This window comes from Bactrocera tryoni, chromosome 1 (genome assembly GCF_016617805.1).
Source record: "Bactrocera tryoni isolate S06 chromosome 1, CSIRO_BtryS06_freeze2, whole genome shotgun sequence".
In the NCBI taxonomy this organism is placed as follows: Eukaryota; Metazoa; Arthropoda; class Insecta; order Diptera; family Tephritidae; genus Bactrocera; species Bactrocera tryoni.
In genome coordinates, this window is record NC_052499.1 from 30,022,290 (window position 1) to 30,044,378 (window position 22,089).

At 37.5% G+C, this 22,089-nt stretch overlaps 1 protein-coding gene across 2 annotated transcripts in view; it reads right to left on the reverse strand.

Moving 5' to 3' along the window:
- Nucleotides 1–1,094: 1,094 nt before the first annotated feature.
- LOC120766626 (putative tyramine receptor 2) overlaps nucleotides 1,095–22,089 on the reverse strand; it is a 35,208-nt gene continuing 14,213 nt past the window's right edge. For both annotated transcript variants that reach the window (XM_040092240.1, XM_040092241.1), the window contains exons 2-6: nucleotides 17,257–18,238; nucleotides 10,620–10,722; nucleotides 6,997–7,122; nucleotides 2,681–2,858; nucleotides 1,095–2,404 (exon numbers count right to left, since the gene is read on the reverse strand). In XM_040092240.1, coding sequence (XP_039948174.1) covers nucleotides 1,520–2,404; nucleotides 2,681–2,858; nucleotides 6,997–7,122; nucleotides 10,620–10,722; nucleotides 17,257–18,100 — 2,136 coding nt within the window. In that variant the 5' untranslated portion in view covers nucleotides 18,101–18,238 and the 3' untranslated portion in view covers nucleotides 1,095–1,519. The remainder of the gene's footprint in view (nucleotides 2,405–2,680; nucleotides 2,859–6,996; nucleotides 7,123–10,619; nucleotides 10,723–17,256; nucleotides 18,239–22,089) is intronic.

Below are 22,089 nucleotides of genomic sequence, written 5' to 3' on the forward strand. Positions count from 1 at the left end.
ATATGTGCGTTCTAAGCGCTCATAGAAGACATCTTTCGTCACATCGTCCTTCGATATGCTGAAGAATTTCTCTCTGATGCGGATTGGGGTTAGGTGTTTATTTACCGGGGTTTGTACAAAAAAAATATGTAAATTTTACAATAGCGTGCCGGAAGCCCTTCTTCGATTACAGCTGCGTCCTTCAAGTTATAGTTAGGGAAGAACAATAATTGGTAAAGGGTGACTTATCCTTATGGACTAAAACATTATTTCTAGTAACTTTATGTAGATGCAAATCTTTCCTTAACCGTTCAGCAGTGACATATTATTTGTTAGCGACACAAAATTATTCCAATTATCCTTATCAATAATTGGGAATCAGCTCCCAATACTGCAATTGGTATTGAAAGCCGTGGTCACTATGCAGAACTTGAGTTCGATGTTTCAGACGTATTGACGTATACGTATTTAGCCAACCCTATAAATAGAATACAGGTATATACATACATATCTATAAAAGGCAAAGTAAACTATTTATTTTACCACCTCATAGTTGTTTATTTTCTCTGAATATGATAAATAATATTCAACTAATATTAAATTCATACAAATGCTGCAAATATTTTCTTGAAAGAATAAAGTGAATTAAACAGTTACACATACAGTTTCAAAAGAGAAGTGTATTTTTATTTCGGCTAATTGTTAAAGTTTATTTTATGATTTAGAGATAAAATTAGCTAAGCTTACACAGTACTTTGTATATGGCAATATGGTTTCACAAATTGGCTAAGACTTCACCTAAATATGTAAATAGCTACATATGTACATATATATATTTATAAGTATGGTTACAGCTAAGTTTTTGCTCTAGAATATACGCGGTGACCGTTTGTGTTTGGTTTTGAATATTTAATAAATAAATGAAAGGTTTATCTTTTGTTCGCTCGTTTGTAAATCTTCAAGCGTTTGAATGTGCTCTGGAGAAAAGGCACCTGCCACAAATTTATTTTCATTTCTGCTGCAGAACCACCACTCCTCCCCTGCCGACTGAAGAATCTCCGCTGGGCAGATCTAAATAAATGGCAACGCTTTAATTTTCTTGTCAACAGTTTGTATTCTCCCTTGTTGCTCGTTTACACCATCAATCTTCGGGCTGCTTAGCAGATTTGTTCTTTCCAGGCGTCCTGCCACCGACAACTGACAACGCTTACGGCCGAAATGAAAAACGGAAACGCTCGACAGTTTCTTACTTGTTTCAATCAGCTTGAAATACATTTTACAAACCCCCTGAAGTCTTACACTACTGACCACTACCATCGAACCCTCTTGCTATGTCTTTTTCATTTTTATTTCTGCTTGTTTCAGTTTCACATTTCTTAGCTCTTTTTGGATGGCCCTTCAACGGCACTCTAGTACTACTACATTTCAAATATATACACCCGCGCATTTTTCTCCACTGAAAAAAATGTAATTTGATTGTCCTGTGACAGAGAACCACTGTCTCGTATAGTGCCTTGTGCTTAATGCTCTGTGCACCATTTTAGCCCCGGAACATGGCTATATGGTTGAGTGGCGGCTTCTGCTTACAAATGCGTCGACAAGTTAAACGCCAAAAGGCGGTGCGAAAATCGGGATTGTAGAAAGCATAGATGAAAGGATTAATGGCGCAGTTCACCCAGCCGACCCATGTCAGAAAGGACATGAGACCCTCAAACACCGCCGGTGGGGGCAGAAATGGCATCAACAAGTAGTAGGTAAAGAACGGCAGCCAACAGGCGATGAAGCCGCCCATAACGATGGTCAGCGTCTTGGCGGTTTTCGAATCCCGCTTCGTTGTGGACACACGCATCGGTATGCGATGGGGATTATGGTGGTGATTGTGGTGATGGTGTGCTTGCGCCTGCTCTTGATTTTGTCCCAACATCGGATTGAATTTCAAACCTCTTGTTGTGGTCATGCTTGTGGTAAGCGCGGAGTTGGCCGCCAGACAATTATCAGAAAACGACGTGCCATCCTCGATGAAGTGCACTTCTTGCATGGGCAATGAGGAGGAGCGCCGTTGTGCCAGCGGTACACCCATCGCACTGGAATGCATACAGACGCCGGCGTATTTACAATTGAGTGCCGAACACTGAACTATTGATGTTAAACGTGACACCTCAACCAACTCGTAGAACGATGCCTGATGCTTGAGACCGCCACCATTAATGCTGGCACTACCACCGTTGACATTGCCGAGGTAGGCCTTATTGCATTTGCTGCAATGTAAACTGAGATTTTTGGCAGAGCAGTTGTTGCTGCTGGCATGGCCACTGCCCCAACGCGACTTGAAGGAGGGAAATTTCGGCGTGGCACATTGATAATGCTCCGACTCGGAAATAAAGTTGTCACAGTCTATATCATGGTCCGCGGTGCGCTCCGACTTCTAGCGTACGGCAAGAGAGTGCATGTGAAAGATAAAATAAATGATGATAAACTTTCTTAGTACCGTTTTAGTAAGTGTTAAAATATTGTTCCGCGCATTAATCAAATTCACACCCCGAAATTGCACGGCTGGGAATGCGAAATGACACAGACCTTTATCCACACCATTTGAATTAAGCCAAGCGTACTGAAGCTCACTCATACACATAATCTATCACACACACACACACACACACACCCCCTGTTTGCACACACACGACTAGTTGTCAAAACTTACCGCATCACGCACCATGCGCTGTCTCCGCGATGTGAGGACATAGCCAATCTTCATGTAAACGTACATCATAACGGCGAGCGGAATGAAAAATGAGCCCATTGCGGAAAACACCACATATCCCTTATTCTGATTGTAGCGGCAAACGACATTACCTTCGTGACGACGTCCCGGATCGTACCTGATAAAAAATAACATAGAAATAGTTAAAAACCAGCACATTAAATGCGAATATTCAACATAACGGTGAACACTAGTGGATCTCATGCACATAACTAACATACATACATATGTATGTATACTCGAAGCAGGTTTTATGATTTTGCTGGTAGTAATACCTAGTGACGTAAGTACTTTCTAGAGCAAGCTTCGTAAAGGTTGGCGAATTTCCAATGTTATAAAATATAAATGGAGTTATAAACTTTCCAATAAAATAACATATTTTATTTTGTGAAGTAGAAATGGTTTGAAGCTATGGTCAAATATAACTGATATAACTATTTTGATGTGATGTAGATAGGAAAGTAGGTAGGTAGTTAGAGTGGATGTATGACAACGCATCTAAGACTTTAGGAGGCCCATTGTGAAACAAACATGGCTGGCCCCTTCTGATTAGGTTCATCAATACAAAAGGTTTTAGTCTTCTCCTTCTGACCATAGTTATTGTATGGTGTTCCCAATCTAATGTCAAATCTGCCAATTATATATTCGTAACTAACATTCGTACTAGAGTTACTATGTCTTTACTTTTGAATTTTAATGGTCGGAATATGCGGACCATATTCCATGCATGCCAAATTTGCCTGCTTGTTGAGCCAGCGATCAACTCCACCGAGACTCAGCTGTATTTATAATATGATTGTCGACTAAATATCTACAAGTAGGCAGAGCCGTATACATTCCTTCTTTTTCAGATTCTAGGTGTCTAGTACCTGTTCTTGTTAGTTCATCTGCACATTGAAAGTTTATGGTGAAATAGTTTGTTGTATTCGCTACGAGATCAAGGTAATCTTTCCTTATCATTAACGAAACCCTAATACACTTAAGTGATCTCAAAGCCGATTGGTTATTGCGGCGGTATTATTTGGTATATACATGTGTATATACAGAAAAAATGGTTAGACAAAATAGTTCTTGATTTATTTTTCTTTTTTCTCTATGCCGTTCCCCTCAAAGTAATCCCTCTTGGCCACAATACACTTGTGTCAACGTTTGTTCCTACCAAGCTTTACCATGGGTTTTCCGGTTTCGTTTCATCTTTGCCGATTGATCGTCTGTCATAGATCTAAGACTCATCTGCAGTAATAATACGTTTCATAACATCCTGGTAATCGTACTTGTAAAACATTGTTTTCAGGACGTTAACCCAACGCGGTTTTTCGGAAAAATTTAATGATTTTGGAACCAATTGTATTTTAACTTTCTTTAGGCCCAAATGCTCTTTCGAAATGGTTTTCACTGATCCTTCCGATATTTTAACGATGTAAGTAAGATCCCTGACCATTAATCGTCGATTCTCAAGCACCAATTCCTTTGTCTGATGTTTATAGCTATCGTGGACGTAGTTCCAACATTCTGAACGTTTCGGCACCAGAAATTTGATTCCGCACATTTAAATTAAAATGTCTTACTATTTTTTGCCTACAAAAGTATATTTCTTGTTGTGAGCACACTCCTTGTCAGAACAAGAAGGCTTTCTTTAATACAATTATTTCTGCTTGTGAGGCACTCCAGTGGTGTGATAAATGGAGGCTATTTTGGTATCTAAGTCTGCTGTAAATTCACCATCTCTTTCTCGATCATTAAGTTTGGACCATTTGGACTTAACCTTGCGTCCCCGACATCTTGGCCCTTTCCATTCTTCTCTGGAAGGGAGGGCAATATTGCGGACTAGAGCTATATTGTGGTCTAGATATAATTGGAAAGAATCGGAATCGTCAGAGTGAATTTCAATTTTATCTAGAGAACTCTCTTCTTTACAAACAAATTAGTCATGTGCAGGAACTAGATGACATAAAATTACATCGACAAAGAAAAAGTAGTGGATAAATATTCCTGAAATGTAGCCAGATATAGTGCGGAGTTTTGAAAATATGAACCTACAGCTGATAGAAAAAAAAGAATATTGGCGAAGAACCGGACTAGAATGTAGAGCTGATGGTTAAGAGATGATTATGAAGTTCTAGCTATAAATTGTTACAAGTCTTAATATGAAAGAAAGAGATTGCCAGCAGCCGAATATATGGAAAGGAATCTGAAAACACATTTAGTTGATTTCAAAAAATTAATTTTTCATTTATTTTCCATGATTTTTTTTAAGTGCTCACACTCAATACTTTTTCATGAGTTCATGGTCTTTTTCTAAAGATCATGGTACCAGAAACTCGGGGAAGAGCAAATATAGTGGTTAATCACATGTCGGCCGATTAGAGGTTTACCGAAACTCTATTTTCCGGAATTTGATAAAAAGCGTGCCTGTATAAAAAATCTATGGCCTTGCATTGCCCCTGTATCTTAACTGGATTAATGTTCCACAAAGCCTCTTTAGTACACCCTCCGTTTTCTTCAGTACATATTTTAATGTGCAATGTATTGTTGGTTTCTATTGCGTTGTTTCACGCATTTTATGTGCATTTCACATTAATAACAGTACAATGTTTTCGGCATTATGTGGGAATATTTTGCGAAATTCACACTGCACGGCACTTTAACTCGTGTGTACATGCACACCTACTTACGAAGTGGCTTTTTTGTGTCGGTACGGATCCATGGAAGACTGACGAAACATTTTAGTGATGTGCGAAAACTCCAGTGTGAATGTGTATGTGTTTCATAAGTGAAATGTGCAAAAGTTCACTTTTATTCAGAAGCTTTTCTTGTTTTTTGCCAATGTTGACTGATGCATTGCGGCAAAGGCGGCGAATTTCAGTGCTAAGCAATTCCAGCAGATTGTCTGCAGTTAAAAAGTGCCAGTATGGCGATAAAAACGTGAGTCTATGAACAATATAATAGGCATTTTTGCACTGCTTTTTAGTCTTAAAAGTAAGTCTTCAGCCGCAAGGATGCAGCTTAAAATGAAATTTCTGTAGGATTTCCATAATGTGCACAGTGATTTGGAGTTAGAGTGGCCCAGAAAGCTTGTCGCAGGTTCAATTCCATACATATATTTGAGGGTATACTGGTGACTACGGTTTATTGTAAATGACATCTACTTATACATATATTAACGCAGTTATACAACTTTTAAGTACGGCTCAGCCGTGAGGAGAACTAATCACCGGTTTGGTTATAAGCACTTACAATGGAGATAACATAACTCATATGTCTGTGTATATCTTCTTAGAATGAAGGTAAACATTGTTTACAACATTTGATTTCATCCATCGTCAGGCGCTTGCTGAACACATAAAAAACATAAACCTCGATAGAAGTTAGTAAATGGGAGTGAAAGTAAGACTATGAACTGAATATGCAGTAGCCAAGCTATCTAAGAACACTAGTATGTTAGAACATTGCCTTATATAAATGAATATGTAGAATATATGTATTTATTGGAGAAATCATACATAACTTAATAACTTAACATAACTTAATAGTCTAAAATTGCATTAAGACAAGAAAAAACATTAACTTTGTTGCACCGAATCCATAAAACCTTTTACAAATACAAAAGATTCCTTACAATAACTTGATTTTGTCACTTTGTATGGCAGTTATATGCTATAGTTTCCTGAAGAGATTCTTCTGCCAAAAAACTTCGAGTAAAACTTTAGTTCTTCAAAACATATATAAAAAACAACTTCCAAACACACAAAATTTTAACTTTATTATCTATCAATAAATAAATTATTCATGCATATTCTGTGGACCCGTTTTACTGATCCGATCAACCCACTCCTTCTACACAAGATGATAGAAACAATACATGACACCATAGCGAATGAAGCTTTAAAATTTTCATAGCACTTGCATACAAAGTCTTCTGTACTTCCACTGATGACATCACCAGATTACCTTTATTTTATCTGAATGAAAGTCTTGCAATGTTTTATTCCATTCTTTCGCTTCTTGTCTTTACTTACTGACTTTTATCAAGGCCTATGAGGCAATCACCTTTGATTGTTGAACGAATACTCCAAGCGCAAAAGATTTATCACTCAAAGATTGCTTAGCTCTATTCAATATTTCATAAGCGTTGTGAAAGACCTTATAGCAACATCCTAATATTATTGGCTTTATCAAGAAACTTAAATTTTAAAGAGTTTGACCATTCATTCTAACTTTTTATGAAAATATGAAGGAAGTAGTAAAATACTCACCAACCCAAGTACGGTGGACATGTGATTAATAGCGCCGTCACCCACACAATGAATATCATGCCCAATGCCAAGCGCTTCGAACGGCGTTTTTTGGAATAATTTAGGGGTTGAGTCACTGCAAGATATCTAAGAATAGTCCATTTTCAGAAATCAAATCGATGAAAATACAAAGGAATGAATTAAATAATAGAGCAATTGTTCCGCGTTGCCACAATGTTGCCGCTGTCAAATACACCCCTAAATTACATTCATTAGAAAAAGTTGCTGTTGCAAAAGCCGCTGAAACGTACGTGAACAGTTATTGAGTAAATTAGTGAGTACCTTATTAAATTCACCATGGAAAATTATTAAAATGTGGAAAGCTAAAGTCAAATGCCTAGGCAAATGGTAATTCGAGTACTAGTTCTCAGATGGATATTACAGCTGTTATGAGCTTAAAACCAAGACAATTTTATTATTTAAAAAATACTCCATGGTGAGATTTGTAAATTTAAAATTTTTCTTTTCTAAACGAAGGTGAATTTGACTATTTCTTTAATTTATAAATCTGCTCCCTTCCGACTATCTTTCAGAATGACTACTAAATGCAAATCCGCCGAGAAAATCCACCATGCCTCTAAAATGTGATAACGACATGGCCCAGAAGGAAACTAAGAGTCTATTAAATATACTATGTACATACTGATATACATATATAAATAACACCGGTCAACACGTTTTTTGGGTCTGACATCTACATGTTAAATTTTAGTTTCTCCTATGACAAAATAAGGAACACTTTTTTTTTAGATACAAGAGTCGTTTTTATTCAAGATGTGTGATAAACAATAAATGTAAAATAACAAGAAATTACTGTCTGAAAGTGAATATTTTTTATATTTCTTTTATGCTCATATGAGCTCTCTCGTATTAAACCCCAAATATACTTATCGATGTCGATCAGCCAAAAGCAAACTTAAAGAACTAAAGATTAATATTTAAGTGTTTTTCAACGTCTAGAATCAGAATTCAAGCATGAGAACAGAAACCCCAATAAATATTTTTTTGTTGACCGGTGTAATCCGCATGACGAGTTAAGTTGTCTGTATATACGCAAACTCGTCCCTCTGTTTTAATCGATCTGAAATTTAGAACACTTTTTTCTCATTTGTCGAAAAGCTGAAATTGGATCATTGTTTTTGTCATTGCGTGCAGCCAAAGTTAATGTTTTCTTGTTTCAGAACAAGCAAAATAGAAAAATAATTGTGAAAACAGTAAATTCGAACAAAAATAACAGCACTTATCAAACTGTTCTTATTTGTGTTTGATACTTTAGATAACTTGCACTTGGTGCTGCCTCAGCTCAGCTCAGCTCCTTTCGCTCGCTGCAATGGAAAACTGACACCTAATAGCGCCATTTTTCTCCCTTTGCTAGTGGCAGGGGCGAACGCAGGGGGGGGTTTTGGGGTGTTAAACCACCCCAAAGTAATTGAATTTTTAAATAATAGAATTTAATTCTACATAGTCATTTGAAAAATTGTAATTTGTTGTTTTCAAAGCAATCTTTCTGCCGACGATGTATGAATACGTAAAATAAATGAATACATTAGTCACTAACAGCGTTGCCGTTTTGATACAACTGTATCTTTTTTGATACTTTTTTTCTAAATTTTGTGATTTGATACTTTTTTGTTCACAAACGGCCTATTTTGATACTTTTCTGCTGATAGAATTTAATTTTTTGAAACTATGAAAATGTTAAACTAAAAACAAACCTATTGTATCTGGATAGTATTAAAAAGTTGTGGGAATGTAGGCCAATTAAAAAACCCAGAAAAATATAAACTGGACAGAGACATTTTTTTAGTTTGCTTCAAAGTAATGAGCTTGCCTTATAACTCTGTGGCTGCTGAACTGGATTTTTTTAGATTTAAGGGGAATTGTGAGTCGAAAATGGACTTCTTTTGAAAATTAGTTCTGAACTGAAAAGTCACCAATAAGGTTTCTATTATTTTTTTTAGAGTTTATTGTTAATCATAATACAGGAAAAATAAAAACTCATTTATTATGACTTTCAGTTTTCGTTCCATGAGCAAACTGTTGTGAAATAAATTTAAATAAAAAAAAATTATGCTATTTGCAAAAAATACTTGAGTGTCTTAACTAAAATGTCTATATTTTTAATAAAAACAACCAGAAAAAACTGGTCTGAATTACATACACACAATTTTACTTATTATTTGTTTTTCATTTGCTGAATTTAGAATGTGGAAAAGGTTAAAAATCTTTTCTTCAGATTATATTTTCTAACTAAAATTTTGAATATATTTTCAGGAACTGGTTAAATCAAACAAAGAGATCCAAAACTTTTTTAGTGCATCGTTTTTTAAAGATTGGAGCAACAATCCCTATATCTGTCGCTTCAAGTGAACGCTCGTTTTCCTCACTTCGCAGGCTTAAAACACATTTAAGAAATAAAACTGGAGAAGCACGCCTGAACGGAATGGCTCTCTTGAATATCCATAGAGATATAGACGTGGCGAAGGAAGAGATTTTAAATGTTATGGCCCAAAATAAAAGAAGATTAGACTTCAATTTGTGAATAAAATAATGAAACATTGTCTTTTTACCTAAAACCCCCCCAATTTTTTTTCCTGCGTTCGCCACTGGCTAGTGCGTTTGTATAATACTTTTAGCAGCGAAATAAATAAGATGTTATCAATTCGTTTTCACAGTACCGCTAACTGCACGAGCCCTTTGAGTGTTTTATGGATTTTTCAGCAGAAAATCGAAGGGAGAAGCACTCAGCAATTGATACCATGAGGCTTTCAATAAGGCGTGTAATGAAGCGCTGTACTTTTAAACACTTGCCTGAATTTCTTCGAAACTTAAACTTAAAAACTTTTAGTGAAACAATAAAAATATAACTTGTAGGACTGTGCTGTATACGACGAATAACGACAAAAATTTAAATAATTATTATTGATTGATTTTGACCTGTAGTCACCGAAGTTGTAAGCAATGAGTAGGTTAAAATAATTTCTTTAAACATCCGATATTTTGTTTTCATAAAACTGCGTTTGAAGCGCATTTTCTTATTTCTCTGAAACTTCATTATTTTTCCATTGCAGGTTAGGTTCAGGTCAGTTTGTATGGTTCTTATCTTTATCAAGTCTCAACAAATGCAAGTTTTTGCAACCTTCTATTTACGAAATACGTTAACCATATACCCACATGCTATACATATGTATGTATGTAAGTCAAATATAGACGTGTCATTAAATGGTAATTGAGACTTGTGTAGACCGCATTAAATTTATGAACAACAACAAAAGGTATAAAAGCTAACAAAGCGACGAAAACTCTATTGGCTAGACCTAATAGAAAATATCGGCAAATAGATTTGCGCAATTTTTAGGACACCCTGCTCCCCTGTTTGACAATTTGCGACGATGACAGCGGCAGCGATTAGTGGACAGCACAATGACGGAAGCGGTGAAAAATGACTGAGCACAGTTCACCTTTTTTGCAATTATTCCTAAAGCACCGCGCTTTCCTAGGTCACTTTCAATAAAGCAGTGTGTATGTAAATGTATTTTTATTGTGTGTGTTCGCATTGTTAGTATGAGAACGTTGTAAATTACCTGTCCAGGCTAATGGCGCACAAGCTCAGTATGGAGCCGGTGCAGAGCAGAACGTCCAGTGAAATCCAAATGTCACACAAGATCCAACCATAGCGCCAGCTACCTGCCGATGTATGCGTTATATGTAGGTGTGTGTAGAGCAGCCATTAAAGTCGAGTTTCCGTTGAGGCGAATATGTGGAAGATTAAGAGGCTAGGATTAGTAAACATTTGGTGTGGTGTTTTGTTGCGAGGACATTAAATGTTCGCAGTATCCTTGCACAAATTGGCAAATAAACACACATGAGCACACTCATACACAGCCACATACTCGTAAGCGTGCCACCCCACATCGGCATTACCTGCACCTACTGGCTTCCTTGGAAACACTCGCTGCACACAGGCAAATTAGTGAGTTTGTGTAATTAGCAGATGTGACCTAACGAACAAGGTGCAATTATATTACACAGTAACAACAAAAACAAACTGTAAACATACAATAAAATACGCGGCAAAGCACCTAAAGGGATTCCTGCTTGTCTTAATTGCCCTTAATCCTTGTATGTTCATATATTTACTTGTCTAATAGGCGATGTGAGCACATAAACGGAACAACAACACACTTATACACATACACACAGACAGACATGCATACCCAATCAACCATGAGTATATAGTTGTTTTGAGAGTATGTATGTCGAACTCTTGAAATAAGGAAAAAGGATCGACAAGTTAAATGTTTTTGAAAGCCTTCCTTTTATGTTCTTCTTCTACATAGACGGCAAAGTTAACCTCTAATACTCATTTTAATAAAAAGGTCGGAATGTCTGCGCGAGAAATAGCCAGCTGTAAATGTAGTTGTTCTTGCTAAGTGCACCCCTATCTCATACGAAGGTCATTCATATTCGTATAGTGGTAGAAGACAAGGATCAACGGGCTCCAACGCTTGTTCTGCACAAAGCTAAGATCATTAGTTAGGTGACATTTAGTTCAAATATCTTCAATAGTACTTCAATTACCACCGTTATTCTCCCTTTAAACGAGTGGAAATCAAAAAGCCCTTGCAGGTCGAGTAGATATTATTTCCAGTGGTGGATATTCCTTTGTCAGTGGTAGTTCGGACAATGCAGCTCTTCTCAAAATGTATACTAACAGAACCTGATTCATAATGTCGGCGACTTTCGAGGAAGTAATTACTTTTAATTAACTGGGTGGCATTCACATGTGAGTCACTCGTCACTTTTACTTAATTGCTCTTAGCAAACGACCGCGATATGAAGCGCCCACGCGCTCACGCGGACACAACGAGCCGCAATTCAAGCGAACGGAGTTCAAGGAAGTGTCAGCATGTCTGGCGACATGTTGGAAGTTTAATAAAGTCATGCCAAATGTCGCGTTCACTTTCCATGTGAAACTTTGCTCATATTAATTTTTCGCTGTTGTTGTCGTTTTCATCAACTTTCAATTACAACTTTTGCCCTCTAACCTCAAAGCGTTCATATATGGATGTATGTATGTATAAAACATGTTTATTCCTTGCAAGTGCCTTTGTTCTTCCGCGCGTTTTTCATTAGCCCATCCTGCTGGACGCGACGTAAGCGCGACCATCAGTATATCAAGTATTTCACTCTCCCCCTCCTCTGACTCTCTTTGCCAATATAGATGTGCATATATTGGCAAAGAGAGTCAGAGGAGGGGGAAAGTGAAATACTTGATGTTCTATGGTTTCGTCAACTCCAAACGCAAGATTTCTAACTTGCCGCCCGCTATGAAATATAAGTCTAGTATGCCTAGTGACAATCACACAATTTCTATTATGTTCGCTGAATTCTTTAGGTCCAACTACTTTCCAAAATCTCCAAAAAATGTTCCGCAGCAGCACAAGTTATGTCCGATTTCTGTCATTAATGCACCTACCATTTCCGAAGGAGACGTCTTATATCAGTTAAATATGTGAGAACAATCATTTAATTATGGCCCAGATATGATTCCTTATGATTTCTTAAAAAATGTGTCAAATATACATATATACAAACCAATAACAAAACAATTTAATTCCTCTCTTATGCAAGGATTATTTCCATCTACGAGGTGTGTTCAAAAATTATCGCAAATTTTGAATTTTCGCGGCTTACGTATATTCGAATTTCGAATTTTTTGTGGCGTTATGTTGGTACTCATGTCTCTCACTTATGCCGACAAGCTCGGCCATTTTGAATGTTCATTTAATTGTTGACAGGTGCTTGCTTGCACGTATTTTGGATCGTCCTCGATTTTTTCCTATTCAAAAATTAAGTGCGCGGATGCATTCCGAATGTTGACTGTGGCATACGGAGAAGCTACCGAAGCAACGTTTATCGGTCGTACAAAATGTTCTCAGAAGGCCGAGAAGATGTGAACGACGAAGAGCGTGCCGGAAGCCCGAGCACTTCAACAACAGACGAAAAAATTAATGAAGTGAAGAAAATGGTATTGGCCAATCGTCGAATCACCGTTAGAGAAGTTGCTGAGGACCTAAACATATCGACCTGCAAGTCATGCGCAATTTGCGCGAAGCAATCCGCCAGAAACGCCCGGATTTGTGAAAGAAAAAAAAATTGGCTTTTGCACCACGATAATGCCCCTGCTCACACATCGTTGCTTGTGCGCGACTTTTTGGCCAAAAACAACACACTAATGATGGCGCAGCCACCGTATTCCCCAGATCTGGCCCCCTGTGACTTTTTCTTGTTCCCTAAACTGAAGAGGCCCATGAAAGGACGACGTTACGCTTCTCTTGACGAGATAAAGACGGCATCGAAGGAGATAAAAAAAATGATTTTTTGAAGTGCTTCGAAGATTTGAAAAACCGTTGGCACAAGTGTATAATATCTCATGGGGATTACTTTGAAGGGGACAAAATAGATATTCATGAATAAATAAATAATTTTTGAAAAAACACAAAATTCACGATACATAATGAACACACCTCGTATGTATGTATATGGAAAAAGTCATTTATAATTCCTTTACATAAGAGTGGATTTAGGTCATCTATTGAAAACCATAGGGGAATAGCAAAGTTGTCAGCAACATCTAAATTTTTTTAAGTAATTACAACTGACGGCATAACCTTCCGGATCTCTCCACTAATTTCTTGTTCTCAGCACGTTATTTATTAAAGATATATCATCTGTTGTTAAGTATTCAAAAGTTTTATTCTATGCTGACGATGAAAAACTTTTTAAAACATATACTTCAAACAGCGAAAGATGTCCGTTGGAAACAGATTTAAGCAACATAGTTTCCTTGTTGTGTTAAAAATGACATGCCATTGAACCTTAAAAAATGTAAAACGATGCTTTTCACGTAGATCTGTAGATCCTACTTAGATCTGTAGACCCTGCTTCATACGCAATACTAAACTTTAGGTTGGAGCAAGTATGCAGTTTTGTTGATCTGGGAGTAACTATGGACCCCAAACTCAATTTTAATTTTCACGCCTCTTTCACGGTTTTTAAAGCTAAAGGCGCTCTTAGTTTTGTTAAACGTTGGTCTAAAGAATTTAGAGATCCGCCTACCACAAAAATTCTTTTTACCTCTCTGGTGAGGCCTATATTGGAGTATGCTTCTGTGGTTTGGAACCCTAGTTACCAAGTCCATTCGGATAAGTTAGAGTCCGTTCAAAAACATTTTTTACTTTTTGCCTTAAATCATTTGCATTGGGATTCCAGTTTAAATCTTCCCCCTTACATTAACCGTTTAAAACTTATAAATCTCCCGACACTCGCTAGTCGTAGGGAGATGCTTGGTATAATATTTCCTGTAAAACTCATGAATGGGTCAGTCTGTAGCCCATCTCTCTTATCTGATATTAATTTTAACGTTCCCGCACGCTCTACCAGGCAGTTTAGACCTTTACTTTTAAAATTTTCTAGAACAAATTTTTAGTTAAACGAACCATTCCGCCGTATATGTCATGATTTCAATTCTCATTCCAGCACATTTGATCTAACAGACTGACTCTTTACCATTAAAAAAATTATTTTGTCGACTCTTAACAAGTAACATTTAAAAATAATAAACTTACTTTAATGTCATTCTTAATTTTGGCTATTGAAATTTTTGTTTCTGTAGCTGAGCAGCTTATGATCGCAACGCTTAAAACTCTCTTGCCTTTTATGACTCGGCTAATTCCGATCGTTCGCGGATTGCGCCCCTCGCGTCTGTTGGGCGAGAGGAGGGTAACCGTTGGGTATTATTTAACCGTTTTTCGTGCAGTTGAAAAATTGTTTACGTTTCATACTCTTTCTATATTTGCTGCACACAGGTCCTTATGTTCGTATATATGTACTATATGTGCGTGTGTCAATATTGCATATTAATATGTCGCGCAAAGTTTATTCCGCATTGACTAGTATGAATTTAAAACATCCAAGATTTTACTAAACTCGTTTCATGCAGAACCACCGTTGTTTAATTGTTCTAGGGCCAACAAAAAAATAAAAGAAATTTTCGTTCTGAAAAAAAAATTTATTCATTTGTCCCATTCGATAATATGCACTTATGCCACCGCTTCTTCCTATCGTCGAAACTCTGCTTAAACTTGATTTTTAGTTTTTTAGCTCTTTCATCACTAATTTAGTATAACGACGACCCTTTAAGGCTCTCTTTATTTTTGGAAATAGGGAAAGGTCACGCGGAGCCATGTCTGGCGAATATAGACGGTGGGGCACTGTTACAGTATTGTTTTTGGCCAAGAATTCTCAAACAAACAACGAAGTGTGAGCTTTTAAGAAACGAAAATCGCCACACTCAGAAAGATGCGTCTCAACATTTTTTTGTACTTCAGGTACAAGTATATCATACTATTAAAAATAAAAATTCCTTTTGGACTCTCCAAACTCGCATTTAAAAGTATTGTTATGTTCTGCACAAACATCGTATAAATGATCGTGACGGGCTAAGTCGATTTGGCCATGTCCGCCTGTCTGTTCGTTCATGTATACGGGAACTAGTCCCACAGTTTTTTTGGTATCGTTTTCTTTTTATTAGGATATATATTTTTCCGACCGAACATACATTCAAATATCTAAACAATGTCACAACTTCAGCAGAATATCACAAATGTCTTTTGTGCGAAGAAAAATTCCGATTTTCTCCCATAAAAGTCTCTGCTTATAATCAAGGTAACGAAATTACCGGAAATTTTTTAAATTTATTCTAAATCATGTTCATGAAATGGACCCATACACTGCAGCTGCTCCTCAAATAATTCCTAGGAGATGTGAAACAAACAGTTTTTTGTGCGCAAATTATCGCTGGAATATGGATGAATAATTACTTTTGAATCAACACTTGGCTCCTTTATTATTCTACGGCGCTATCGGTAAACTAACTTTCGTAACTGATAACAATGTAACCACATGCCACACAACAACAACACACACGCGCATACACAACAATAACCGCACAAGCAATCGCAAATGAATTTTTCAATCACCGCAAACACAATTCACCTGTCTGTAGGACAATTTCACGGTAATCAGTTTAAACAACTGCCTATTGTAGCAGCACAGAGCGAATGAGCTCGCAAAGCACCTGTAACAAGTCAATCACCTAAAACCACAGACACAATGCCCTGCAGCAATATTATTTTTACCAAATACATTCACACATGCATACATATATAGACAGGCACAATGGGTGAAAATGTCCCGTTACCAATGTAGAAATTAAATTCTAGAAAGTTCGCTTCAGAACTTTGAAAATCAATGAGGGTTCTTGTACGCTAAACACATTCGAAAGGACTTTATTGAGCGATTGCATGTACCTATGTATAACCCACAATATTTATGAATTCAATATGACATCGAGAGAATGGTTTTGTTATCTTACGATGAATTCGGGACCTAGAGCATAAATGTTAAGGGATTAAATAAGTAAATTAAATTCTATATAAAAATGTAAAACTGCGGGGAATTTCATAGTTGAAAACAGTGTGTTTATATATTGAAATTTAACAAGTTATCTATTCTCGGATCCGAGCGCAGACTCCCCTAATTTGAAAGAATTTATGGAGAAATATTGACAGACTTTACTCATTTTTGGTACAACAACACACTAACATTGTTAAATTTATTAATTTTCCCACTCTAAAACTCAATTTCGATAAAGTATCTTGTGGATGAAATACAACATGGCTCTTCGTCGGCATCTATCAAATAGAATAAATTCGGTTCTTACCGAGCACCCCGAACTCATGACGAAGGTATTGAACAAAAATTTCAGGCATTTTATTTATTGTCAAAATGTCATTTATTTTATCAAAACTGAATGATTGAGAAAATGTACGTGCTACACTATGAAGCTCTTTTTCCGTTTGAAGAATGTATTAACGTTTTGAAGAACGTATTACGTATTGTCGAAAAGCTTCGATTTTAACCTCCAAGTGTCAGATACAGACCTAATAACATATTTTTTCGTAAGTTTTTTACATATGACAACGTAGTATTCGTACCTACTGTATCTGCCATTTAAAGCACACAGTAAACATCTCGACCAACACACACACACATACAAGCAAATAGAGCTGACTTGCCTCCATTCAATGATGGTTTGTCAACAAACACAAACAACAACAACAATTGCAGGAATGAGCAAATATAATTGTAACTCACCAACAACATAGAGCATAACAGCTGGTGGCATCACACACGTGCCCACAAGCCAATCAGTGATGGCCAGGTTCATCACGAAGCAATTGGTGACAGTTCGGAGCCGGCGTGTGGTCAGCACGGACAGTATGACTAGTGTGTTGCCGACCACCGTCACCAGGATCAGCAGCATGAAAATTGCCACTGCGAGCGCCTTCGGCCAGGGCAACGCCACCAGGTAGGCGTCCATGGAGGCAGCCACGTGAGCGCTGGCAGTGGTGGCGGCATAGCTCACGGTAACACTACTAGCATTCAAAACAGACTCAGTGCTAGAGTCGTAGAGAGTGAATTGGGCGCTGTCATCTGAATAGGGGGGATCCCCGCCGACCGTGGTGGCATTCATTTGAATAAATGCATTTGCGGATGTAACGCTGGGGAATACTGCACTCAGAGTTGTGGCGAAGGTTGTCGGCACAACCGCAAATGAAGTTGCCTTTGTGGCAATTGACGGTGTTGCGGTTGACGCTGTTGCAACATTGAAGTGCGTGAGTTGTGAACCTGTTGTCGCTGTCGTGGTGGCTGCAACTGTTGCGGCGGTTGACGTTATTGCCAGGAACTCGTAGAGTAGTGTTTTTAAATGCTGTGCACGGCTTCCGCTGGCAAAGCGACCCTCCGGCACACTGCGCGTCTGCCCGTAGCGTCTATGTAACGTTGAATTTGATTGCTGGCTGTGCGTTTGTCGCTCCGCGGAGCCGGAGAGTCGCGCATTGAAGGACTTCGATGATAGTTGGGTGAAAAAGCCGTTTTTCCTTGGCAATGTAGTCGAGGCAGCTTCGGTGGTGCGAGCAGGCTGGTTCTCGGAAGTCATGCTGAAGGGTTTGCTGTCATCAGTGTGTTTCCATTTGATTGCTGTAAATAAATAAACTGTTGACTCTTGACGCTTTTATTTTTGCTTATTATCGTCTTCTTCCTTTCGTACTTCAATAATTTGCGTGGGATGAAAAATCTACGGAACGGAGATAATAGTAAATAATGCTTAAAAAATATATGTACATATATATATGTATATATAAATAGTATATAATGGGATTTAAGTACTGCGCGATTGTTAAAGTGTCTGAAGTGGAGGCAAAAGCGATAAAAATAGTACTTTTTGTACTCTTGCAACTTGTTGCTACAGAGTATTATAGTGTTTTTCACCTAAAGGTTGTATGAATCACCTAAAACTAAGCGAGATAGATATAGGGTTATATACAGGTATATACATGTATATATGTATATGTATATATAAACATAAATGATCAAGATGAAGAGAAAAGTTGGAATTCCCTCCGTCCGTGCAAGGTGTAACTTGAGTAAAAATTGAGATATCTTGATGAAACTTGGTATGTGCGCTCCTTACGAGTTCGTAGATGGGCGCAATCGAACCCCTGCCACGCCCACAAACGATTAACATCCATTAACCGAAAACCTGTAACATGCCATAATTTAAGACTCAATTAAGATATAGAACTGTTATATCGCACAGGGGATCGCAGTGGCATGGGGTACCAGTGGAAAAAATTTTTTGAAATATTGCCTCCGCCATCTAATAAGTTTAATGTACATATCTCCTAAACCACCAAAGCCACAACAATCAAATTTAACCAACTCAAATATTATGAAAATCTCTACCAACAGTGTGAAAATGGATGAAATCGGAAGACAACCCCGCTCACCCCCAATATAACGGTACAGTTAAAAACTGCTAAAGGCGCAATAAATCAATATTTACTGTAAATACGTCAGAGACATACAAATTTTTCACTGAGATAGTATGCGGGGGCCTTATGAGAGCCGGTGTGAAAATTGGGCACAGCACCGCCCAATTTTTGGTGAAATCATATATCGCGGGATGCACTCAACCGATTTCGATTAAATTTAGTAGGTGGCATTCTTCTTACATCTTTATGTCACAGTGCGAAATCGGACCACAACCGCGCCGACCTCCCGTATAACACAACTCTAATCTATTCATTTGCTTTCCAGTACACAAATTGCTTGGATTCCAATCCCCTGGTTGACGTTTTTCACCGTATGCTATTTGTCTGGTTTTGATTCCTGCAAGTTTCTAGAGTATAAAATAATCGGTTGAACCCGAATTTAGCCTTTCCTTACTCGAAATCTATACAAGTTATTTTTCTATAGAAACTTAAAGGGTCATTCATTTCGAGGTTCCCTAATTTAAACAAAAAGCACAGAAACTTCAAATTCAATGGGGAATGTTTACTATCATTCGAAAAAACGTCTCAGATGGTCTATGCATTCAGTTCAATTTTCGATGACTCGTCCGAGCATTGCGATTAGTAACTGGCGAATGACACGCGTGATCTTGTGCTACAAAGCCTGAATCCAAGAGGAATTGTCCGCATAGGCTTTATATTTTGCATAACCACACAAAAGAAAGTCTAACGATGTGATATCACGCGATCTTGATGGCCTAAAACGTGAAATTCTCTCAATAAATCCATTGATTGTCGCCAAGATCACGAACTTCAATTTTAGGCATAAAATGAGGACATAAAATAATCGTTTATCATTAGCGTGATAAAGATCACCATTGACTTTTACGTTCGCACCTGAATCATTTTTGAAGAAATATGGACCGATGATTCCACCGGCCCACAAACCACACCAACTGCCAAATGCGGAAATTTTGCTTGTTTACATACATACAATGGCGTCGTCTTGTTTAATATTCAAGCAATTTCTAATAAAAAGGCTACATGTCCAATTCGATTAGAGAGAGCAGTAAGTAAGTATCCCAGCATTATGAGATTTAACATTTTGAAAATAAATTACTAAGCAATAAGATACCAGCCCTAACCCATCTCATCCTAATAAAATTCTAATTAAATGAGGACTAATAATTAATAACATTATAGACAATAGCCCACAGAGCTTCTCTTCTTCTTCGGATCTTCTTGGAATTTTTCAATAGCACGAGCTAAGCGCCGTGGCTTCGGAAGGTCGAGCGGCTTCAGTTCATGCACAAGGTGTATTTTATACACTTTCAATTAAGACCTCGATGTAAAATGCGCCAAGTCGTTCCATACGTCAGTCAGAGTTGCTGCGAACGGCGCCTAATCGACTCTTCACGATTCATATAATATATATTATTATACTGAGTTAATAAGAATATATGTATATAATTTGTTTCAGTTTTCAAATTTTTTTACCGATTTTAGAATCATGCTATTTAATAGGCATCGAAGAAGAGTATGAGTTACCCGTATAAACAAACAAGTGGTGATAATCCACAATATTATGGTTTGTCAAAAAAGTCTTGCGGTATTTTTATTGAATTTTTTTTTTATTGAAATTGAAATGAATTTTTGATGTCTCATGCCCAGCTCTTGACCGATGCTACGGCTGCTACTATGCCGGTCTCTTTCGACCAATTCAGCGATTGTATCCCAATTTTCGACAACAGGCCTTTCGGAGTGTGGCGCATCTTCGACCACCTCTACACCAGAACAAAAACGTTGAAACCATCGTTGTGCGGTGGAAATGGAAACTGTATCGGGTCCATAAGCTGCACAAATTTTATTGGCGGCTTGAGATGCATTTTTGCCTTTATCGTAGTAGTACTGTAAAATATGCCGTATTTTCTCTTTATTTTCTCTTTATTTTGCTCCATGTTTGCGACGCTATAACTCACGAACGACTTAAAAGAAACGACAATCAATCAAACACGTGTTAGCGTGCAATGAGCTTTCCAAAAAGGTATAGCATGACCCGATGCGACGAATAAAACTAGAACTACGCGCTTTCAGCGCCAACTAGCGAAAATACCGCAATACTTTTTTGACAAACTAATACATATTATTGAGACGCCGTTTCATCCTCAAAAAGTCACTATCCGTTGAGCACTGTGGGCTGAGAATATACTGTTACTGTCTTTAGGGAACGCTATAGAGCCATAATTAAACTCAACGATGCCATTCAGCCAACGAAACAATCAATTTATTGAAGGATACTTTTGATGAGCCCATTACCGTCGTAGGCATGTGGCATGACCTTCAAGATTACACAATACAACACCGCTGGCCTATTCTTTCAGGGTTATGTAAAATCGCTTGTTTATGCAGATAAGTTCGATACGGTTGACGCGTTGGAAGAGAATATTCGGCTCGTTATTGCTGATGTACAGACCCAATTACTGCAAAAGACTATTGGTTGTCTCGGCTGGAATTTAGCCAGCCACGGCGGTGAGTGAACTAATTTTTAAAATGTAATGGCAAATACTCAGCTTCACAATAGAGATAAATTTTGATCAAAAATTTAAATTATATGCAATATATTTCTTCGTGAAAACCATAAGTCTAAAAAAATCATCCTGTACATGCAAAATGCAGGCGGGTGTGCACTTTCATTGGCAATTCAGACTTATTAAGATTTTAATTAAACTTTCTTTGGGAATGTTTTCGGCATGACTTCCTTTAAAAATCGATTAGGTCAGGAGTAAAGAGGGATTGCCATTGAAAGCTTTTTCCCCAAAACATTAAACATCTCATCATAGGTTTGTATAACTTTTACTGGCAATATTCCTAAAATATGTATTGAATAATTCCACAATGAGTGGAAAATAGCCTACATTTAAGTTTCTTTCTTATACATACTGGTATTTAGTGGATATAGTAATTACGAACTACTTAAATTCCATTCCATTGCAGTACTCTGAGCGGCATTCAGCACACTTTGTTGCGCATCTCGTATTCAAAGCATTAATGAATGAAATTCTCGAATCATTATTGATATGTCAGACACATATCTGCCCGTAGATACTCGAATATACAATGTTTCTGTGTAATATAA